Raw genomic sequence first — 23,037 nt, forward strand, 5'->3', positions numbered from 1 at the left:
AAAGAAGTCCAGTTTACAGGATTAGAGGCACCTCCATTTGCAAGGAATCAGAAAAACAAACTCATGTTGGAAGATCATATTCCATATTGACACTCAGGACATCTGCTCAGATAACCTTTGCTTTTTCCTCCTTTGTCTCCACCACTGCTATTAGCTGGACTAATGTTTTGAAGTCTTCTGCAATCTTGTCTGGGCCCTTTTACTAGAGCTGGCTTTGAACTGGAGTTCAGTCCCTTGACAGGGACTCAGAATCTAGGAACAAGAAAAATGGAGGCACAGAGGAAAAAAACAAAAGACTTTATTTTTTCTCTTGCAAAAAAATATGCACAAATAGAGCAAATCATGATGCATGCTAAAATCCAGCCCAAAGCTTACACCTCCATGCTGAAAGCAGAAGCTATTTATTCTGTGGTGGAAACATTACTCCTATGATGCCAAATAGTTATGAAGATAGATAGGGTCATTTTGCTTAATGGGCATAGGATTCAGAAGAAATGATAGTTGCTTGCTAGGTCTTTGATTCAAATTCCTTTGATGTCTAGTTGATTTTAATGGGCTTTAGATGAAAGTCCTGTGCAAATAATCATGGACATTTCTCACTGATTTAAAAAATGGACTTGTTTTGGGACATCAGCAGATGATTTGTTCATAAAAGACAATACTTAAGTATGTACTTAACGTTCAGCTTGCAAGCAGCACTGCTGAATTCAGAATAAAAACCATTAGAGACATTATTCTAACACCGATGCAAACATATCTTGGGACAGTTAACTTCAACAAGCCTATTGCCCTCTTGGGCATAAACAATGTCTCTATCAGCAATAAAGTCCGTTCTTTGGTCAAGTTCTTACTGGCAGCTGCTTATCTTTCTAGCAAGTGTGGAAGGCAGCTTAATTCATTTATTGCCTCCTTGAAAATTGTGTGCAAAAAGGCATGGGACATTCTGGGGAGAGGAAAGGTCATAAGCATATGGCACAAACATGCCATATGAAACCATGTGGTGTCCTTTCTTCCAAACAAGTTTACTTTGCAGTTCTTCCATATGTTCTTCTTAGAGCTTCAGAACATTTTTTTCAGCATCAGTTTAGCCTCTCAACTGCCCTGTGAGACAAGCAAATATTATTTCCACTACTTAAAAGATTAAGAAAAAAGGGGAAAAAAGTGATTCCCCAAGGTGACATAGGAACACTGCTGCAGAGCCAGGAATAGAATTCAGATCTCCTGACTCCCTGTCTGGTGCTTCCTTAAATATATGACCATCTGCTCTCCTGCTGGAAGTATAGATACTATATGCTGACTCCAACAAGCTGGCTGCTAAGCCTGTTAGTTTATCCTCTTTTTATCCCATACTGATATCATCTCAAGCTAAGCTTTTGGCCTGGAGTCAAAGTGATTTCCAGTGTTTGAATGATTCGACCTGCTTGTTATTGTTTTAACCTTGCACCACACATATGCTCAGCTATTTGTGACTTATCTGCATACAGGCTGTGTAGCAACAGCCGCAAGCTAGAACTGTTTTGTTTAAAGATTCCATACTGAAGCATACCACATGTTTTAAACAACTATCATATAGCGGTGAGTTTGATCCCTGTAGCTGCCTGCACCCAGATTTCCTACTGAGCTGCATGTAACTTTCAAGGATAAAGAACTTATTAAAAAGACAAAAATCTTACATACTTGTGTGTCTCCACAAACATTGGTTCATCTTGTTAAGCTTTCCCAGTTCCACAGCTAAATCCTGCACTGACTCCATCTGTACTGAAAACCAAACTAGAACTAGATGGAATTCAATATGATCAACATTTTTTTAAATCATCACTTTGATTCTGAGTAATCATCCTCCAGTAAATCTTCTTCTCTCATTGCTGCAGAAAACTCACAGTATGTGTCCAAGAGAGAATCACCACTCAGTATGATCAATACAGTAGCATGCTCACTAATGTGCCTTAAATCCTAATCTTCTGATCCACTGAAGAAGGGGGGTGGATAATTCAGCTGTTTTACTAAAATATCCTCTGGTTATCACTGTAGCTTTACTTGGAGGAAGCACACAATGAATTGACAGTTCTGTTTCCCCTTGACTTGTCATAAGAGATGGCTTATTCTATAGGTATTAACTTTTTCTATGAGAACTAAAACATATTTCTGTCTTTCTGAGCAATGTTCAAAATATTCCAATTAATTATACAATATTAAGTATATGGTCTTAATTCTGTAGCATAAGAATATTCAGCAATGCATTGTGCGGTCTGCAAAGTGAATCATTGTTCCTCTCAGTATGCCAAGACTTCAGCTTTCACAGCTTTGTTAGAGAAAGGTTTTTCTGAAATTCTCTGGACTCTATTGTGATTTGACAGTGCTAACTGTTCTCAAGCCTCATTAGCTCCAGCAACAATCCTAGCATAAGTGGGAATATAATAGAAGCTATGCTGAGTTACGGCTAGAGTAATCTTGCTGAGTTTTCCTCTCTCCCTCTTTTTCTGAGGTTACACTGAAAACACCCCATTAACCTTACATTTGGGATCTTAAAATAATCTTAAACCAGAAAGAATTCCAGCCAACATACACTAGATCAGAATGACATTACTAACAAACATGAAAATTAGTTACATTAAGCCAATCTTAAATGTCCTGCAGATCAAGTGACACAGGATACTTAAAAGCTTTAGATTAGTGGAACTAGTTTGATGACTGGTATGTGATCTAGTACTTTCAAGAGATACACATTTACAGATACTTTCAAAGATGTCTCTGTAGTTTTTACAGCATTTACACACATGCATACTCACATATTTTGAGCCCAAACTGGAAATAGCAGTGTGTTGTGTCAATGTGGGAAATAACACCTGCCTTTTCTCCACAAGTCCCGTGATGCAGTTTTTAGACAGCTTTGTTATCAGAGAGGAACTTCAAGTACCTGTTCAGTAAGCAGTTCCTTATGGAAGTGGGCTGAAGCAGGCTGACAAAATCTGTATTGGTTTAATTAGGCTGGCAGAGCAGCTTCCTCAGGCACCATTTTCCTTAACCAGGAAAGGAGAATGTTACTAGCTAATTGTCTTTCCTTAATAACAGGTGACCTGGGTTGTTGTTTTTCCTTCATCCTTTAGAGAGCAAAATGTCACTGCTAAGGAACCTTGAGCTGGTCCTTTAACATACAATCTGAATTCAAGATGATATCTACCACCTATTATTAACAGGTAATTAACACTGGTGGTTCAGTTCTAGGAGTTAACTGTGATCACTTTTATGAAGAATTGTACACAAAATCCTATAGTCCTTATGTAAACACAATTCCTATGGGAAATTTGTCTGCATAAGGACTGTGCAATTTATCTTGAAAAATAAAGTATATTTGAAGTGCAATGGTAAATTGCTGAACCTGAAGTCCATACATACAAGCTGGCTGTAAAATATTGCCCTTGTAATTTGATCAAAGGAAAGATTCAGTTTCCTGACAGCTTTTAATGTGCCTGAATCTACTGCCAGAAAGACCAGTTAGACTTTCTCACTCACCTTCTCCAGTTCTGAAAACTTACCCTCATAAGAATACCTTCTGATGACATGATTAGAACTTATGATTTCAAAGATATTGCTCTGGGGGAAAAGGATTTGCAGAAGTGTTTGATCCTATATTGATGTTCTGAGTGGGCAAGAATTAGGCAATAATCCTTGATTTTGTGAAGAAACAAAACTTCTTGTAAACCTTTAGCTGTCAAAGCAATATGTTGTTTGTTTTAATTAGGCCTTTTTAAAGAAGATGTCACATAACATTAAAAGCCTATCTTGTATTTTTAAATAAAATAATTACCTTTAAGTAAATAAACTAGTTTTATTTTATTGCTACTAGAAGAACTGTAAAGGACAGCACATAAGTCTCTATTATTGCTTAATGGTTAAAAAACAAGCTTACTGCACTGTATTCTAGAATAACCAGCATTATTTGTAATGAGTTCTATTACAAGCACTGAAATACTTTATGATTAGATGAGAATATGCCTGCATATGATTTCTTAGACCCAAACTATATACACTATATTAATTTTAACTTAAGTAATTAGCTTTTGCAGCTATAAAACATGTTCATATTAACCTTTGGCCTCCATTCTATCAACTATGATACACATACTTAGCTTTCTGTTTAATACCGGCACTACTGAGCATACCAGTATTGCTGGGATGCGTGCAGCTATGTATGTACATCCATGCAAACTGAGTAATACTCCAAACCCCTCAACCAGCATGAGGTTTTGTTAAAAATGGTTATGATGTCCCTGAGGAATCTCAGTGATTATTAATGAAACCAATAGTACCTGACAAAAGATCTCAAAGCGGATCTCGTCTGAGCCAAATAAGTCCGTTCTATGTAACTTACACTCAGTAGAATTTCCAGTGTATTTTTGCAAATGAGCCTTAAAGAATTTATAAGCCAGGTTTGAAGTGTGATATGTATGTATGAGTGTGAGGTACAGTAGAAACACTTATATTTGGGTTTTGTAAAAAATAGTCGATGCTAACAGTATCTGGGGAAAGGACTGGGTAGTGTAACTTTGAAGTGCTTGTTATGATAGGGCTGGATAGGTTTGCAGCAAGGCTATTGACATGGCTTGCATTGGTCACAAGGCCTGGGGGTCTTCAGCAAAGGGAGGTGTTTCTTTTACAATTAGCCAAGACTTTCTCCACTCTCATGGCTGAATTGTTACTACTCTTTGTACAAGGAGTGGACCTGAAACATCAGCCAGCTCTGCCTGGGAGAGCTTACAAATCCAAGTAACTCAACATGGGGACATCCCCAATTGTACAGAGGGGGAACACAAACACCTGGCTGCGCTACCAAGCAGGGCATTCCTTTGAGTCACAGCACTACCGAGATGGATGTGAACACCAGGACTCTGGGTGTGCCACGGGGACCTCCTGAGTGACTCACGCATGAGTGGACAGGTAAGTGGTGGCAAGCAGGGAGCTTAACTCAGAGTCCCCATGTCTCTGTCCAATGCCTTAGTGCTAATGCTATCTTACCCTCTATTCAGAGAGAGTGGTTCTGATACCTTCATTGTTCTTCTCTTTTTTTTTCCCCTTCAAATACTGAGTTATTAAATTCAGCAAATGAATATCAAACCTACTACCAGCAGTGGAATGTTTGGGAAGTTTTCTTCTTATTCTGCGTCAGCAGAAATCATCCTCCTCAGCACTACCTTTTCAGATCTCCATCATTTTCCATACATTTATACAGAAGTGACCCAATCTGAAGGTTCATTTAGAAAATGGCATGTCCCTGGGACAAATTGTTCATTGGCAAAATGGAGCATATTCTAAAACCACAGAGACAAACACACCAGCAGTCTTTACCCTCTTCTTGCCTCATACACCGCAGTGTACAAGGGGTTTAGGTTGCCTTTGTATTTTCCAGAGAACTCCCCGTGTCAAGGAACTGTCTGTTGTTCTGCTAAAGCTGATATCTAACTGCTGAGCCAGCACAAAGGGCAAGTAACAACCCAGTATTCGTCTTCAACATGTATATTTTAAAGGATTAAATAGTCTTTTATTATGTGACTGACATTTCAAATGTGGGCTCCATGCTTGGTCTTTCCTCCCTCCTTAGCTATTGTGTACAATAACATCTTAACATACAGATATACAATCTCCTCCACAACAAGCCACTGTACATTTCCTGAATCTTGTCTCATCTGTGTTAGTACACACCAAGACTTCAGTGCCAATTCTCACCATTTATACTAGCCTTTGTGCAGTCAGAGTCCAATTCATCTACTGTTCCCTACTGCAGGAGGAGGAAACTGGGCTCCCATAACCATTCAAGTTTACTCCTTTGAAGTTGTTGAGCCATGGCCTCAGCTGGTGTATATTGCGGTAGTGCCCTGACTTTAATTTAAACCAGCTGATGAGCCACTCCCTCCTCCCCCACACTCCTCCGCACACTTCCCCACCTTTCTAAAGGGTGGTCGACTTATGTGCAGTGGAATCTGTACCATGAAAATCAAATAGGCAAATACAGAAAATTTAGCAAGTGCCCTTTGTGGATTGAACTAGTAAGAGTAAACTATGGCACACACTCAGGAATGACAAAGAGTGTTCAGTAAATTGCCACTGTCTGGAGGCATGGATAGAGTTCCCTTACCTGTGGCAGTGAAAAGCGAAAAGAAATTCTCCTCTTTATAAAAATTTGCATCTTGCTACATAAAGCAAGAGCATATCTGGGTTTTGATGGGTGCCATGGCAACAATGTTACTGGAGCATAGCATAGGAGCATTTTTGGAAGGAGGGAACAGGATGAAACAAAAAGCTTACTGGTTATCTGTGGACACGAGGACTTTTGCTGCAGACCCAAAGACAGATTCTCCTCCTTCTTGATCCTGGGTGGCTATTTAGAGTGGCCACCACATTCACACTTCCACTTTATATTGCAGTTGTCCAGAAATAAGTAAAAAAGAGGAAAACCTGCTACAACTAGAAGAATAGACCTTAAACATCGTTCAGAGTTCCATTATATTTGCATCACTTAAAAGAGAAACACAATGCAGAACTACTAAACCACTATGTTTACTAGCAAAGAACAAAACCACAGGATTATATGTTCAGTAAAGCCTATGCTTAAGTACCATAATTTTAAAAAATATATGCATGTAGAGAAAAACTGATAACCATGGCTCTGCTTTTGTTCTGAAATAACTAATTTCAGCACATTTTGCCCAGGAGTGAATGCTCCCTTTTTTGAGATCTACAAAACACCTGCAATTCTTCTATAATTCAGATATTCCAGTGTCAGTAAAGGGGCATTGATACTGGAACCTCTTTCATGCAAGCTTATATCTCTGAGGTTTGTGTGCAAAGAGAATAGCTTAACATTAACCAGTGGCAATATAAAATAATACCTTCTGCAATGGCCATGGGGGAGGCATTAACAGGAAGTCTTAATATTTTCTTCATTTTATCAGCTGAGCACAGCCACATCGCTAGGTCTCTGCATACAAAGCATTATTCAACTTCTTGCCTGTGCAGAAACAGTTGTGATACCTGAGAAACAGACTTTCATTCTCTAATTCCAAGCTCCAGTTTATTTAGATTCTGATTTCTTAACAAAAATCAAACTCTTGCAATATACTTTTAGTCCCTCTTTCTCAGTCACTTTTGAATGTCTTGGCCAATTTGAGAGCAAGGAAGATTTAAAGAGAGTTTCTGGATGTTTCTTGTGAATGAGTGGCTGGAAGGCCAGTGTTAGGGCTCAAAAGTGGTTTTAAACATAAGCAAATCCAAGCAGGAGAGAACTACAGGTCATCAGGGTCTGCAAATCCAGCTGCTTATGGAAACAATTTGTTTTTCCAAACACTCACTGTTCTCATTCTGCATTACTTCACAAACTTTGTTTCCTTTTTGTTCAGATGGTACTAGTTTATTTTCTGTTCACGCAAGAGCCTTCTTGACCCTTGCAGCCCACATCTTCTGCCTTCCTGTTTCTTTGCTCTCGTTTTAGATCTGTTCACACATCCTGCCATGCTTAACGTTATCCTTGGGCCAGTGAAGTTTGCTGTGTAACTTACATTTGTAAATCCTTCTTACAATGTTTTCTTATTGATTGTGTGATATGTGACAATGATTGAGCTTGTCACCCTTTTGTATGTGGATATCCTTCAGATGACCTGGAGAATTCAAAGGATGAACAATATATGCATTATTCTCAAGGAAAAATTTACCAGATCAGCCAGATTTATCATGGCATTTTATTGTTTTGTAATAAGATTTATGAATCAAAAAAATGTCTAACAGTAAGCAGCATGTAAAAAACAGGAATCATAGAAGGCTCTGTTTCTTTGAGATTAGCAGGATAAATACTTAAGTCCAGTATTTCATAGCTCAGAATGAAGGAAAGATTTGTGCAGATCTACTTTTCAGACTTCTTTGTGGCCCAGGAATAAAATATGCTTCCTTCATACAAGAATCCGGTCAAATACATGGTTGCTCTGTGCAGCTGAGTCTGCTGTCTTTAAGTTATAGCTACATAAGTACTCTAAGCGCCGTACTTGCTTTACCTTCTTTAACAAGCCTTCAATTCATTGATGATCCTCCCCTCTGTCAGCAATTTAGTTTACTTAATAAATTACCTATTTTCATTTTACACGGGGTTGAGAACCTTGGCCTCACTACAGATTGGATACGCCTCTGAAATACCTTTAGTGAGTCGAACACCACAGCAAAGGTCTGGATTCCATCCGTTAAGAAAATACACCCACAGGCTTCCTGGTTCCTCACGCCTTGTTCAGAAAAAATTTCCAGCCATCGCACTTACAAAGCATTCCAAGTGTGAATAAAGGTTAGAAACACATGTTCCTGAGTCTGTAGGCAGACTGTGAAAATGGTAGAGAAAGGTGCAGCTTGCATCTCCTGTTAGCCTCACTGGCAGGTCAGCTAAAAACATGTTTAGTATCTGTTTCACTTAAAAAGGGGGATTTTGCACCTTTCGTACCAAGTAATCCATGCAGTGACAAAACCCCCAATTACGGGAGCAAAATAATTATTGTTGATCTTCATTGTGAGTCTCCCACTAATTTTAATAAGCGTGATTCAGGAGAGAGAGGAGAATGGTATTCTAAATACAGATTGCAATGCAAAAAACAGGGGATTAGATCTCCCTTATTAGATGGATGGGACACCTGAGAAACCTGGGTTTATTTCAGACATTGCAGCAGAGTAGCTTTTTAGCAGATATAAAGAAACCCACAGCTCTGAAGTCTCTCTGCCAGCAGCTACGTACTACTTGGAACTATGAATCAGTGTAGGTGACATAGTAACGACTTAAATTATTGAGGTGGCATAAAGCAAGATATTTTAATAAGCAAGGTGATCATTATGGCAGACTACTACACTTCCATACTGCTTGTATAAGTTTCCACCTACTCGTAAGGTGTTTAAGAAAAGAAAGAAAAGATGGTGATCAGCTAATTTAATGTAATGTGCTATGCCTTTTTGTGCCTGCTGGTGGCTAATTCTGTCCTGGCTGCTGGCACCCAAGATGCTGTCATTAGCTTCCCTGCCTGGTGTTTAGTCCCTGAAGAGATTGGGAGCTACGTACCCACTACTGAGGGCCTGACTGAAAAGCTCGGAGCAGAGGAAGCAGTTCCCTGGCAAGAGCCACAACTGACACTGTGTTAGCTTGGTTTGCAGGGCTTCAGCTTTGAACAGCACCAAATGCTCTCCCAAACACAGCCCTGAGCGCCACCCGGCTCTACAGCACAGAGCATTGCAGACCTCCTCCAGCGCAGACTGGCACCAGGAGTCAGTCGGCTAGGTCAGAACATCAGAATGGCTCTGACCAGACTGCTTCACAGATGAGTTTGTACAATGCTTTCTTAAAGTAACAGGTCAAAAAAAGGGGCACAACAAACTTCTCACCGAGTCAAACAGATGAACTCTGCTCTGGTTGTTAAGTTTTGCAATTGCATCAAATGTGTTTTCCCGCGCGTGATGCAGTTCAGAGACTGAAATGCTGAACAGCGGTCTCTTGCTTTTTCTGCCAGATTGCCGTGACAATGCTGCTTTGGTTGCACAGTTCCCACCACATTCTATCTAGATGCTCTGCAAGAAGCCAGACAGTGAATTTTTTTTAAGCACATTGTTTCTTTTCACCTTATCTCATCACCGTAATACCTTTTTTATCTCATCATTGTAATACCTTAACCACATGTCCATTCTACTTCAGAAAGACAAAACACCGTAGTGCTTGCAGCTTATGAGGTGAAGCAAGGGCACCACCACTAGGTAGCACGCAGTCACTGTAGGAAGTATGGCTATTTCCCTTCACGCAGATTGGGCTGTGCAGCAAAATCGTGACTGAAGAGCTGATTACATCCCAGAAACAAGCAAGCTGTTGTTGGCAAATGTAGATATTTTGAGCATTCCAATGCTCTTACTAATTACCTCAGCAACTCCAGCACAACTGGATTTTACCAGTGAATGTTACCAAGATCATGTAAAGAAAAGATGTACCAGTTCTCCCTGCTCCTTCAGCTCAAAGGCCCAAAGCTGTTCTGAACTTCCAGGACTCTGCCAACACAATCAATTCCACCACTACTTAACAGGCCAGGGGAAATGCATCACAGCATAATGAACAAATCTGAGTATTGCCAGGCCTCTTTAAATAGTTGCAGAGGCACCAATATCAGAAACAGAGAGCAAGTCAGTTTATAGACATGCCTGACCCATATTCTTGTAGCAAGAAGTCTCAAAATCTATTACAGTAGCAGTGAAGCAAAAGGTTCAAAAGAAAAAGCATAGAGCTAACAGAACCATTATTGGCCTGAACTTCTGAAATTGGGGCGAGATTGATTTCTTCAGAAACTTTTCATATAACTTTCAATTTTTTAGTATAGCCCTCAGGCCGAGTTATTCACTGCTTTACCCTCTACAGTTCTGCATAGAGAACACAGGTGAGGGTGGGATTTAGGGGGAATCCTCCTAGTGTGTACTTGCAGGCCAGGTTCCAAGAGCACTTGAAATAGTCACTTCCTTTCCCTGACCCAGCTCAAGAGAAGAAAGTTTACGTGGGCCATAGGGGAGTGGAAGGAAAGTGAAGATAAAACTGAGACATTTCAACAGCAACAGATGTCAGGATGCTTTTTGGATTAAGTAAGTAGTTCCTTCCGCTAAAAAAAACACCCATTATCAGCAGACTTTCACCTGACAAACTTTTCTCTGTCTGTAGTACTCTGGAGTAGGTAGTTGTGTATAAAACTGCTTATCTCTTCCACTAAAACCCCTTACATTAATTACACAGGAAAAAGAGAGATCAGGACACCCAAAATTGTTAGTTTATTTTAATTATCATCCTGCAGAGTCACTTCAGAAAAAGGGAAAGCATTTTGTGAATAAATTTTGCTTTTCAAAAACTCAACTGCACCTTCATTTGTCATTTCCTGAAACTTCTTGTTTGGGACCTAGAGGAAAGGAAAAGGTACATTAGTTCTATTGTCTTTAGCAATCTACTCTGTCCCACAAAACAAGTGCTCAGTGATGAGAAGGCCATAGGGAGTCGCTGTGTTTTGAAAACAAGTTGACTTAAATCACTCATTCTATAAAAATCAAGGAAATAAGCCAAAGTCACATAGGTTTTTTAGGTACAGAGCACAGTGGCTTTTTTTTTTTTTTTTTACTGAACTATGATTATATTTATTTTGCTGATAACGGTAAGTAGTAGCTTGTCTTCTAGAGTTCCTCTGTCCCTTCTCCCTGGTGACACCACCAGTACCTTCTAAGTAGAAATGACATACAATTATCACTCTGGACCATTCCCTGCAAGGCCTGTTCTACCAAACATACTCATTGCTGTGCTGATAACAGGGCTGAAACAGAGAGAATAGGACTCTTCTTACCAGAATCACATGATAGCCAAGTTTATTTAGATGTCGCTTCTTCATTGCCAGCTTCCCTTGGGGATGTGTCGTACCCATGCAGAAGGCAGACAGAGGGACAAAGAGAAAAGCCAATCTACAATCAAGAAGAGCAGGGAAGACTCCATTGTACAAATGCAGAATAAGCATTTTAAGACAATGATTCAATGGTGTCCTTTTAACACTGCAGAATATATAGCTGTCTTTCTGGTAGGCAAAAGTATCAGGACTGCACAAATTTATTATAATTTTCCTTCTCCAGACTTAAGTAATTTAGACCTTCTCTTCTTCCATGAGCTTCAGGCAAGTACCACCATCTACCCAAATACCTACAGCAGAATGAAATCCTTAGATCTCCACTTCTCCCATAGTGAGAAGGGAATAGATCGTTCAAAATCCTACATTACTTTGACAGCTTCTGCATTTACTTTGATCCTTTGCTAATATTGCTGCCATAAAAACCTACTTGGAAGGGTGAGGAAAGCTGAATGCCTTGGAAGCCTGACAGTGAGTTTGTGTTACACAATTCACTAGCTCTCCTTTTCCCAAAACGCAAACTATACAAAACACATAGCTGTGCAGTGATCCAGCACACCAATGTTAAGTATTGCCCAATTCTACTTAAGTGTTCCTTAAACAATGTATGTCCCACTTCAGTTACTGAGAGGTCATTCTTCAACACAAGATTAAATTAATCACCTAAAATGTGGATATGATGAACCTTTTTATTAAAATTACATTTCAGCAGCTGAAATAATTGCCCTAACATACCTCCGAGATGCACATTTTAGAGACGTAAGAGAATAAATGAATTTTAAAACCATAATGGAGCAATTTTTTGGAAGGGATTTCAGTCATACTTCAAAACCTGTATCCATTGGATTACTGTGATGTTTCCTGCCTCTTTCTCTGAAACGTTAAGTTTTAGCCTCTCTTAGAAGAAGGTAGTGAACTGGATGAGTTGTTGCTCTGAACTGGCGTGGCAATTTTTGTATCTTCAGTGAGCACAAATAACAAGTTAGTTATCTGCTTTGTTTCTGCAAATCAGTGAACCACAGAAGTAACTGGATGGAACACCTACAAATAAAACTAGCCTGCTAGAAAAAATATGCAGTCAAAAAAGACACCTTTGAACACTTGAGTCAGCATGATCATCTGTTGCAGCTATTGGGAGCACTTTCTTTCTGTCTGAATCCATTCTGATTTCAAAATCTGAAAACAAAACAACAAAACAACAAAACATTTAACACTGCAAGAGGTTACAATTAATGTTCTCATCTGAACATTAATTGTTCAAACTGTGTTCAAATGAACAGCTCATTTTAAAAGTATTTAATAGACACCACCACCACTGTTTCTGTTGTTATTTTCTAATAATTTACATATTACTGATGGCTTTTCCCTCCCTGCAATAAATATAAAAAGCTATAGCTTGCACATCTTCAGAAAAAAAAATTTGTTTTTGGAAACTGTAGATATAACTTTATGGACGTGAAATCACGGTTTAAAGAAACTAGGTTTGATTACAGTCTGTCAGACCTACTCAGATTTTCCTGTAATCTGATTCCTCATTAGAAATATTTAGGAAGAAAATTATTACAAATACAGAAAAATTGGTAAACTGGGTAGCTGGCAAAAAAATAAGCAGTATCAAAATATAAAAGAAACCAAATGTTATTAAATGATCACCTGTCAAAGAAGGTCATATCCAATTTCATAAACAAAAGTAGAACCCAAACCTTACCAGAGCTTCAGAGAAGAAAAAAGTCAGAGAACAAAAGAAGGCTGCTGTTTGGCTTTGTTTAGATGTGATTTAGTACTAACATGTCAACTTTCTAAAACAGCTGGCAATATTGGATTTACGTACAATTAACATCTGCTTGCTGATACTTAACAAAAAGTCCAAAGCAGTTTTGTAAATAAAAGCAATCATGAAGTTTCAGTAAATTGACTTAAAAACTAACAGAAGCATCCTAGAAAGTAGATTCGCCAATCAAGGACATAATTTGTTAAAAGATTTGTGTCTTCAAAATGTTACACTTTTAATCACTTGCACCCCAGACAAATTTGTTACTTTATTATTTTGGGGGTTTTAAAGCTACATTTAAAGGAGTATGACAGTAATTTGGCTTCATACCAATATGATATTTATATGGCAGCTGAACATTTTCCTGAAACATGTTCTCATCTCCCAGAAGTTCTACCAGTGCCTCCCGAGCTTTTCTGAGATTAAGAGATACTAATAAGGAGAAATTCTCAGTCAGCCCAACTGCAGGCTTCATGAAGGAAGGGCTATCAAGTTCCATACATGTTTTCACACAGTGAAGCATCATTTCATTTTGTTCTTTGTAAACATCATCTGAAAAAGGATACAAAAAAAATATTACATCCAACATATCACCTCACAGAATTTTTCATTTTATTACCATTTATCGTCTGTTCTGGCAGAGCAAATGCATTTCAATACAGGAATCAAAACTCAACTGTTTTCTCAATGAATATTTTTGCATATCTTCAACATACACCATCAATTCACTAATTATAGTATTAAAGTCTACAGCTGGGACCTGCCCATTTACCATCTTTCCCCTCTACCGTACATAGCTCTGTGTATGCTATCAGTTATTACAGCAGACTTCAGGAGAACATGGAATGACAGAGAATGCATAAAAACCATTTATAAAATCCAGACAACTAGAAGGCTATTTATAAAACAAAGAAGGGATATCAGAGTTGGCCATAATTTTGAAACTGTACTTTAAGAGTACTAAGCTGCACAAACTCTAAGCAGTTACAGCTTTACAGCTTTCAGGTTCAGTCAGCAGGGTCAACACCAAGACAGTGTTTGACTCTACGTTGAATTTCTACTCCACTGAACTACTCTACTGGCTGTAGAGAATTGTAATGTGGAAAACAAATTCTACTACAAACCATTCCAAGTTTCTCATTGTAACTCAGAGGAGTCAAAAAAACCTTTTACCCATGATTCCAGGTACTAAAGTTGGTTTACAAAAGTTAAAACTTCCTGTGTTTTTAAAAATGCCTGAACAACTGCCGAAGATAGAACCCTTGGCTCTTACACATTTCTACCATTTCCACAAATCTCATATTCACCTCTCTCCATGTGCACACCTACTATTAAACTGTTGCCACCATGGGACCCAGTAAGTGTGATGCCCTAGTGCAGGAACAGATCACTTAGATCACCATCACTACATTAGCTTTGTCTTGAGGACTTCAAATTTAATATTAATCATGTTTGAATAAAGAAATTTCTAAACTTTTAACACAATTACAACAAATTATGTACGGAGGCAGACTATCCCTTTTAAAACAAGAACATGACAAAGTAAGGCCTGACCTGACCTTCTGCAGCAGCTCATCAAGAGCACGATGAGGAAGATATCCCAAGATGCAAAGTGCATACACTGCCTTCAGCAGCTCTGTGTTGGAGATCTGAGGGAGGTACTTATTCAAGCAGCTATGAAGAGTCTCAAAAAACCTTTTCCGAAAGCAGAAGAAAAGTATCTAAATACACAAATAAAGCTATATAAAATACAGATTTCAAACAAAAATACAATTTAGAAATCTTTACTCTCTTGTATAATCAGGTGTTGTGTAATCTAACATTAGCTTTTGCATCTTCTTTCACGACATGGCTACCTATCAACAGATTTAGTAGCCTGGTCAGTCTAGAACCAAGGTCTCCATTTTAAATTACAGAGAAAAATTCCTGTGTAGAAAAAAATGTGAAAAGACACAGCAAATTTGCCTTACAGATTAATAAAACAGGACTATGAACTCTTTCACAACTGAAATCAAATACTAGTTGCCATACATTAACTCTATAACGACCACATAATGTATTATCAGGCATTCTAAATGAAACCTACAGATGCTTTTGGCCTTTGGGAACATAGTTGAGTCGTGAATACACTCGGAGAACAATCAAAAGGTTTTTCAAGTTGAGGAATTCAGGGTCTTCTGTCACCTTCTCAGCAAAAATACCCATCAACTCCCTAGGCTGAAAGCCAAGTGTCTCGAAGGCAGAAAGACAAAGGATAATCTAAAAGAAAAGATAGTTTTATAAGGTCAAGAAAGACAGTAAAGTGGATCCTACCCGTTGATTTCATAAAAGGCATTTTTAATGAAAGCAAATTTTTCAAACTGTAACACTCCTTTTATTTCTTATTTCTTTATTCATCAATAAATAGAAGAGCACTTTAAAAATGTAACTGTATCAACTTCATCAGATTAGTATTCCTAAAAAATCTGTTCTCCAAAGATCAAACACAAACATGAAGAAAGGTAAGATGGAAAGCACCAGATACTGTACTAGTACCACCATAAATTATGTGGTGTCAAACTCACCTGTCTTTTGTCCCAAAGGCAGGCAGTAGAATTAAAATAGTCTGCTAATGCTGAAAACAGTTTTACATTACGGTACTGGAGATTATAACAAGCTTCCAGAATGAGAATTAACTGCCGAAATGGAACATCGTGGACATTCTCTGTAACAGAAGAGCAAAAAAGGAAAAATGATACAAGGCAATTGGAGCTGTAGGTTGGAGACATTGTGGCAGCAGTTTGGCTAAGGGATGGAGGAGGGGGGAAAAAAACCAGACAAGGAACAGTGGAACAGACTGAAACTAATGAAGCAAAGTCAACTAAACTAAAACACATGAAGAAACTGACAGGTAGAAGAAACCAAACTGAGTCAGAATCAAGCTAGAAGGGATAAATCAGCAAAAGGGGACAAATTAACACAAGAAGCAAGAAGACTGTGTTCCCAGAACATCTTCTGTTCCAGGATTCTTGATTTTCAGCACCTCCCTGCACTCAGCGTGGAAGCCCTCAGGCTAGCCCCTTTAGCACTGATTGAGCCTTTGGGCTGTCCACCTTACCATGTCAGCTGAGGGAGTAACAAAGAGGCAGATCTAAAGCTGCTGACTGATCAGGTATTAGCACATCATGAAATTTACTTTTTTTTTTCCCATTTGGTTTTACAAAATGACAAGAAACCACAAATATGAGTCTATGCCTAAAAGCACTAAAGGCTATCAAGCACCAAAGCATTAGCGTATGCCAAACTGGAAACATGGAACCATAACATAACCTCCTGGCATATGAGTGTGATGACACAGATTGACTGAGTGCCAGATGACAACTGACTTCTGCACAGGACTGCTGCTTCATTTGCCACACAAGATGGACCTACTCCTGAGATGAAAAAGATTAAGTACTGAAGAACAATGCTGTCTTGAACATCTGGCTTTGTTTACTGCAATGAGGGGCATACATGTCATAAGACAGTGACTGCAGGAGAAAGAGCATAGTTACAGTAAGAGGACCAGCACCCATCAAAACTAGACTTTATCTTTTGCTCTGCCAGAGGACTCAAGAGGATAGCAGGAAAATAACTGAAATTAACTCCTCTGACTTGTGCTCAGTGATTTTCCAGGCTCAGCATAAAACACTGTTACCTCATTTCTTGAAGTGCTGAGTGCTGACAACTGTGACTGAAGCCAATGAGAGCTGTGCATCAAATAAAAATATTTGTAATGCTAGGTATTCTTAAAGAAAACAGGCTAATGGAATCTCCTATTACTGGACACTTTGACCTTAATCTCTCTCTTCTGCATAATTAGAATATGAGTAGCACCACTGGGTCACTCCCATGCTGCTGCAAAAATTCACTCAATAAGCACCTACGAAGTACAATTCTGGTCAGGTCCCCAAGTATGGGAGAGGGGGCTACTTTCTTGAGAGCCCCAGCAACAGCATAGGACCAGGAAAACCTGCTGAAGAACTCCATTGCTCCATGGGCCCCAAAGTGTGCCCCTCCCTCCTCTTCCTATGCCTACTCCAGCCTCAGATAGGGGTCATTTCTGTCCAGAAATTAATCACTGTCCCCAGAGTATCATTTGCACAATGTGCAGCATGTAAGTCCAGAGAACATGCACTAGAAAAATGCAGGAAAAAGGTACTGAGTAGCTACTCCCTCTGTGTGTGTCATCTAGCCTGTGTACTGAGTGGTGAAAATCCTACGCGAGAACCCAGTATGTGTAATTAAAGACCGTGTCCTAACACATAGGAACAACCAGGACAAAGAAAGGCTGTACAAGCCAAACACTCCTGGTTCATTTATGTTAAGAATGTTATTTTGTTATCTTAATGGTTTTTTAGACACAAATTCATATGTATTTTAAGTGTGAATCAATACATACTGACCACATATACTTAAGAAATGTATTGTAAAGGTATGGAGAGAGGTGAAAGCATGAGCTTTCATTTAATTTTTTTCTGGACTGCAGCATGAGGTCAGTTATTGAGCAGCATTCAATAATTAAATCCAGTTAATCAGAGAAACACTATGTTCCCTTTAGTTTATCAGCTAATCACACTAAGCCACCAATCCATCCTGTAAGATGTCCACTTCTGATTCAGATTTAAAAGTTTATCTGAAATCTATTTTTTCTTGCTAGAATTCAATTCTTTTTACAAAGTTCTGTATACAGAAAAATGCAAAGAAAAATATGCAATTCAGGTAAATGTTAAGAAAGGCAGAGACAACAAGAGCTATTTGCTTTCATTATCGATCAGTAATTTTCTGTCTTGCTGCTTGTCAAACGGCTCCGCATTACTATAATATCCTGTAAAACAAAGATGTTTCCTGAGTTTTAAAGGAAATCAGAAAAGGGAGATGAGATAATAATGAAGAAGAATTTGGTATAAGGAAGGGAAATTGAATAAACATTTTTTCTTACCCTGGATCTTTTTACTGCAGGCATTCAGGATTGGAATGGAACAATAATTCATTGCAACAAGAGCCAAAAACACACGCAGAGCATTCGGGAAAGTCAGATGGTCTAACTCTTTCAAAACTGCCATCTAAAGGGAATTAGACTTTATTAAATCCTTCATTCTTCAGGTATATTGCCATTGCTTTCTGGTGAAGGCATTTTTACCAATACTTCCCCAAATTACTTACCCTGTCCAGACTTTTATGAAAGAAAAAGGAGCAACAAATGGCAAAAGCATAAAGTAACTACTCTCAATTTCTTAATACACACTTAGAGCAGACCAAGTGTTCTCAAGCCGTGTCACAATGCAAGTTCCCAACAATTTGCCTTTATATGGTTTTTTTTTTTTAAAGAAAGAAGTCTCAGTAAAGCTCATTTCCAAATACTGTGAAGTCTTCTACTGACTCTTAAAAAAGTAACAGAAATATAATTGGCACAGTTGACTTATTTAGTAGTACTCCAATTACTGTTTTGGATGCACGTGAAAGCTGTAAGTCTTCAAAGTGACCCAACAGCACACCAAAATGGTGTATCTTTAATACAAACACCCTGCTACAAATGTGGACTGAGGCAAAGAATGTTGGCTCTGATGCCACAAGAGACTTCCTTTATCAAAGCAGTGATTAGATTGATAAAAACGACAGTAAAATTTAGACTACAAAGTATACTGCCTATTAAAATACAATATTCTTACTGCATGCATATCAAACGTTAAATATAAAATATGTCTACAATAGAAATTACACAGTATTAAAAATAGCACCCTGTAGACTCAGAAAGTTAAGAGCTCCCTTCAGTTAACAAGTGGAAATGTTACTTTCCTCTCAGTTCCATATTCCACCACATCTTCAGCCAGTTTCTCACTATCTTGTAAAGAGTGGTACCTTGTTCAAGGTTTTACGATTTACTTATAACTAACACACCGCATGAGCCTCCCACACTGCTCTATTCTTGCCCGGTTTCCCACCAGTGGTATCTTCCCTCACTTCCTCATGAATGCTATTACAAACTCTGACCTCAGAGCCCTTCAGCTGTGTGATGGAAACACTAGCAGGCCCTGTTTGAAAGAAGGTTGCAAAAAGGGTCTTTAGTCTTTATGTCAGGGTACGGAATCCAGTACACCGTGCCATAAAACCCACAGCCTGCTCCCAACCACTGTATTTCCCAGGGGACCTTTCAGACACACAGAAAGATAAGGCCATGAGCTAGGTGAGTTCTCCTGGCATCTCACTCCCATCAGTCCTTTAGCCCTGTACTTTCATTGGACACAGCCCCATCACAGACTAGTTTTCTGCCTTCTTGTCTTCCAGCTACAAGCTGGGCAAGAGAATCGGGGAACAGCACATGGCCAACCCAAACAAGAGATGAGAGCACTGCTATTTTACTGCCTCAGTTACTTTCATACCATCTCCATCGCTTTCTGCCCCCTTTCATGGTGGTACATTCCCAGCCTCCAAATTTAAGTTCTTCCTGCAGATGTAGCTGGACTATGACTCATATAGCAAATGCAGTTAACCTTTCTATTGCATTTTCTCTCCGAGTGTCTGGAACGAATTGTACACAATCTATAAACAATGCAAGAGCACAGGCTTTGTGGAAGTAAAAATGAGTCTCCAACTAAATTTACCTCCAATTTCTTTTTCAGAAAGACTGGAGCATCTTTTCCCATGCATTTCATCAGGTTTTGCAGTATAAAGATGTCTCTGATACTTGGAATGCGTTGCTCCACTAGTAATCTGATGAAGAAACACAGACAAGGCCTTCAGCTAGAGAGAGTAACTGTTTAATAGAGCTTTCCTCATTTCAGCAGAAACAGGTAGGCATGCCCCTTCTTCCTCGCTGATATACTCCCAAGATAAAGTTGTAATTCCCTCCTCCCCTCCCACCTCCTTTTTTGCAAGGCCAGCATAACTCTACACGATGTAGCTACAGCACAGATATTTTGCACATGGCAATAACTATATATGCTTTCTTATGTTATCCTGATAGATAGTGTTGTTGCTGATACGTTAACAGCAGGGCCACCTGACCAAACTGCACATGTGACTATTTTTATCATAGAATCATCCATGTGCAGGCAAGTTCTGAAACAGCTAGGAAACTTGGGGATGGACACTGACAACAACTTGGTGCAAGTGAGTAAAAAAACCCAAAAAAGCAGTGCTGTGGGCTGCAGGAACAGAAGGGGGTATCATACCACAGAGGGATCACAAGCACAAGATGAAGGAGTTCAGCATTCCCAGCACCTCCGTTTCTGGCTCAGAGGGAGGTATTGTAATTATTATGTCTGAATCACCCTTAAATAAACCAGTACAGCTACAAAAATATGAAGGGTTACTTTCTAAGGCAGTGCACTGCTCTGAAAGACATCTCTGCAGATGCAGCTTCCTGCAAATGGGCAAGAGCTCCAGACATGAAGACAAGAGAGAGACCTGTAGATGGATCTCACGCTTTCTACCAATTTACAAGAACTGTGTACCTGAGCTTCCAGGAGAACCTGTTTAACACATCCACCTTCTCAAAGCACAACCTGACACAGGACCAAAATTACTAATCCATGGCAAATTTTGTGACAGCCTCAGTAAAAACAATTTCATGGGAGTGAGCAGATTGATTACCCGCATAAATCTCATTGGCCCAGAGAAAAATCACTACAGACAAAAAAGTTATTCTCATAAAGCACTACACAGAAGGCCTTGCTGGGTGCACAAAGTCTAAACTTGCCTTCATCTTAATTTTTACTTATTAAATTAAAATATTTCCTGGCTGTTAAACAGCACTTTTCATTGTGACAAACCAAAACACTTCACAAAGTAAGCTAGTCTCATTACCTCCTTTTTACACAGGGGTAAAACAGAGGCATAGACATACGAAGCGACTTGATCAACATCACACAAAAATCACATCGGTGGAGCTGCAGCCAGAATATGCAGAGCAGCCTAGCACCCTAAGCCATTGCAAGCCTTGCTGCTTGAAACTGCGAAGACAATGCCAAAAATCACTGTCATGTACAGCTGATACCTCACATGATCATTTAAGTCCGAAACCCACAGTATATCTTCTATGCGCAGACATTCCCTCTGTGATTTCTAACATACACTCAAACATTTAAATATGAAGAAATGTGAAAGATGTATTTTTCTCACTGTAATCCAGCTTGAAGAGCGCTCACATTCTTGTCTTTATCCAGCCCTGCTAAAGTAGTTGCCAAAACTGAGATACATCGGTTATCGAATTGATTGAGCTTCTCCTGTTAAAGAGTTTTCACAATGTCAGATTACTTCAGACCAGTAAAAGTTTCAGAAAAGAAAAACTGACCACTCTTAATCTGTACCCACCACCTTCTCTTTCCCCCCACAAGTCAATTCATAAGCTTTAATTCCACAGTGACCTACAACGTCTCACATCAGTCAAATTTAGTTGATTTGAAAAGGGTAATGATTTTTGAGACTTCTCCTCCATGTTAAATCTGTCTGAAATCAGGCAATGGTTTAAAAAATGAAGGAAATTAGAAGCACACACAAATTAACTACAGGAGTCCTGTTTCCACGGAACATCAGACTAAACCGGGGACATAACCCAACCGTCTCTGATGCTTCACAGCCTCACAGAATTAGCCTTGAGGTTTCAGCCCAAACTAAGAAGAGGGATTTTGAGACTTACTTGGCATACTCTCACCAAAGTCTGGACTAGGCGAGTGTTCTGAGGAACACCTAGGTTCACCACGGCATGCAGAGTGAACACCAGGTCACCCCGTGTCATCCTTCTGGAGTGCAGCAGCAGCTGCTGACAAAGCTTGACAAAAGCTGGGTGCTCAAAGATCAGCTGCTTCTCGTAACGCTGCTGGTCTTCGGACAGGTTTTTGAAGAGCCTCCATACTGTAGTTAAACAGTTTGTGAAGTGCTTAACGGAAACCGCAGACTCTGAAGCCAAGTCCAGTACATCGCAAGGACAGGTACATTTCTGAAGACTATTAAAGAACTGTTCACTATGATCCACTACATGCTTCACTTCGAAGCTCCCAGAATCATCCAATTTTTCAAGTTCCAAGGAGCTTTGGGGAGCCTGCTCACTCACCAAAGCCTCTGTACTCTTCTCTGGTTGTATTTTAGCACCTGTGCTAAAAACATCTGTCTTTTGAGATAGAAATCGAAGAGATGATCCATGCAGAGAAGGACAAATATTTAAAAATAATTTCCCAAAGTTCACATTTTCCAGGGGAAATCTGTATCTGCCAATCCATAAAATGTGCTGCCTTGTGGCTGAAGATTTGGGTGTGAGCACAGAGTTGCACCTATGCATGCATCTAACGGTATTTAACAAATAACTTATTTTATTATTCATTTTTGCCAATGTATCATGAATAGATTTGAAATGCCAACTCAAAGTAAGGGATCCGATGAAATTCTACCAGTGAAAAGTCCTGGAGAAACTGCATATGATCACTTATCTGTAAAAACAATTGAAAATTATGGATTAGTTACCAGACTTCCAATTCCTAAAGTTTCAATTGCCAAATCTATGCACGTCTTTTACAGGAAGGGGGAAAAAAAAAAGATTTGGAAAGAGATCCCTGCAAAATTATTTGCAGAGGGACTTTTATAGGGTCTCCTACATTTTAGTCAAACATCTCAACACAAGGCTAACTCATCCTGGGCGTCAACCCTTTTTTCTTCTTTGCTGTTTTAACCAAAAACTATATCGAGAGGCAGAGTCTCTCTTCCTAACTGACGTTTCTCCAAGCAGATGCGTCTCCTGACAGGGCTCCGGTGGGTCACTGCCAACCTTCAGCTCCGGTTAATAGAGTCCTGCCCGGCTGCGGCCACAAACAGCCCGTC

General features: G+C 39.3%; 1 protein-coding gene across 1 annotated transcript; it reads right to left on the minus strand.

Annotated features, from left to right (window-relative positions):
* Positions 1–10,823: 10,823 nt before the first annotated feature.
* FASTKD2 (FAST kinase domains 2) lies at positions 10,824–23,004 on the minus strand. The gene is made up of 11 exons (XM_035893050.1): positions 21,863–23,004; positions 21,346–21,449; positions 19,827–19,935; positions 18,164–18,287; positions 15,768–15,907; positions 15,290–15,462; positions 14,738–14,898; positions 13,534–13,755; positions 12,524–12,608; positions 11,379–11,493; positions 10,824–10,943 (listed from the first exon to the last, which is right to left on the minus strand). Exons 1-11 carry the CDS (start codon positions 22,541–22,543, stop codon positions 10,824–10,826), a joined length of 2,034 nt encoding a protein of 677 aa, XP_035748943.1. The 5' UTR covers positions 22,544–23,004.
* Between the last annotated feature and the right edge of the window lie 33 nt (positions 23,005–23,037).

The sequence above is a fragment of the Egretta garzetta genome, unplaced genomic scaffold (genome assembly GCF_000687185.1).
Source record: "Egretta garzetta isolate BGI_Z169 unplaced genomic scaffold, ASM68718v1 scaffold474, whole genome shotgun sequence".
Classification (NCBI taxonomy): Eukaryota; Metazoa; Chordata; class Aves; order Pelecaniformes; family Ardeidae; genus Egretta; species Egretta garzetta.

Bases quoted from the DNA above. Each gene is read 5' to 3' on its own strand.
- FASTKD2 (XM_035893050.1), bottom strand. From the start codon at position 22,543: ATGAATAATAAAATAAGTTATTTGTTAAATACCGTTAGATGCATGCAT. The intron at 21,450-21,862 runs GTAAGTCTCAAA...ACTCTTTAACAG, and splicing joins CTTTGGTGAGAGTATGCCAA to GAGAAGCTCAATCAATTCGA. The intron at 11,494-12,523 runs GTGTCTTTTTTG...TCTTGATTGTAG, and splicing joins GCTGACTCAAGTGTTCAAAG to ATTGGCTTTTCTCTTTGTCC.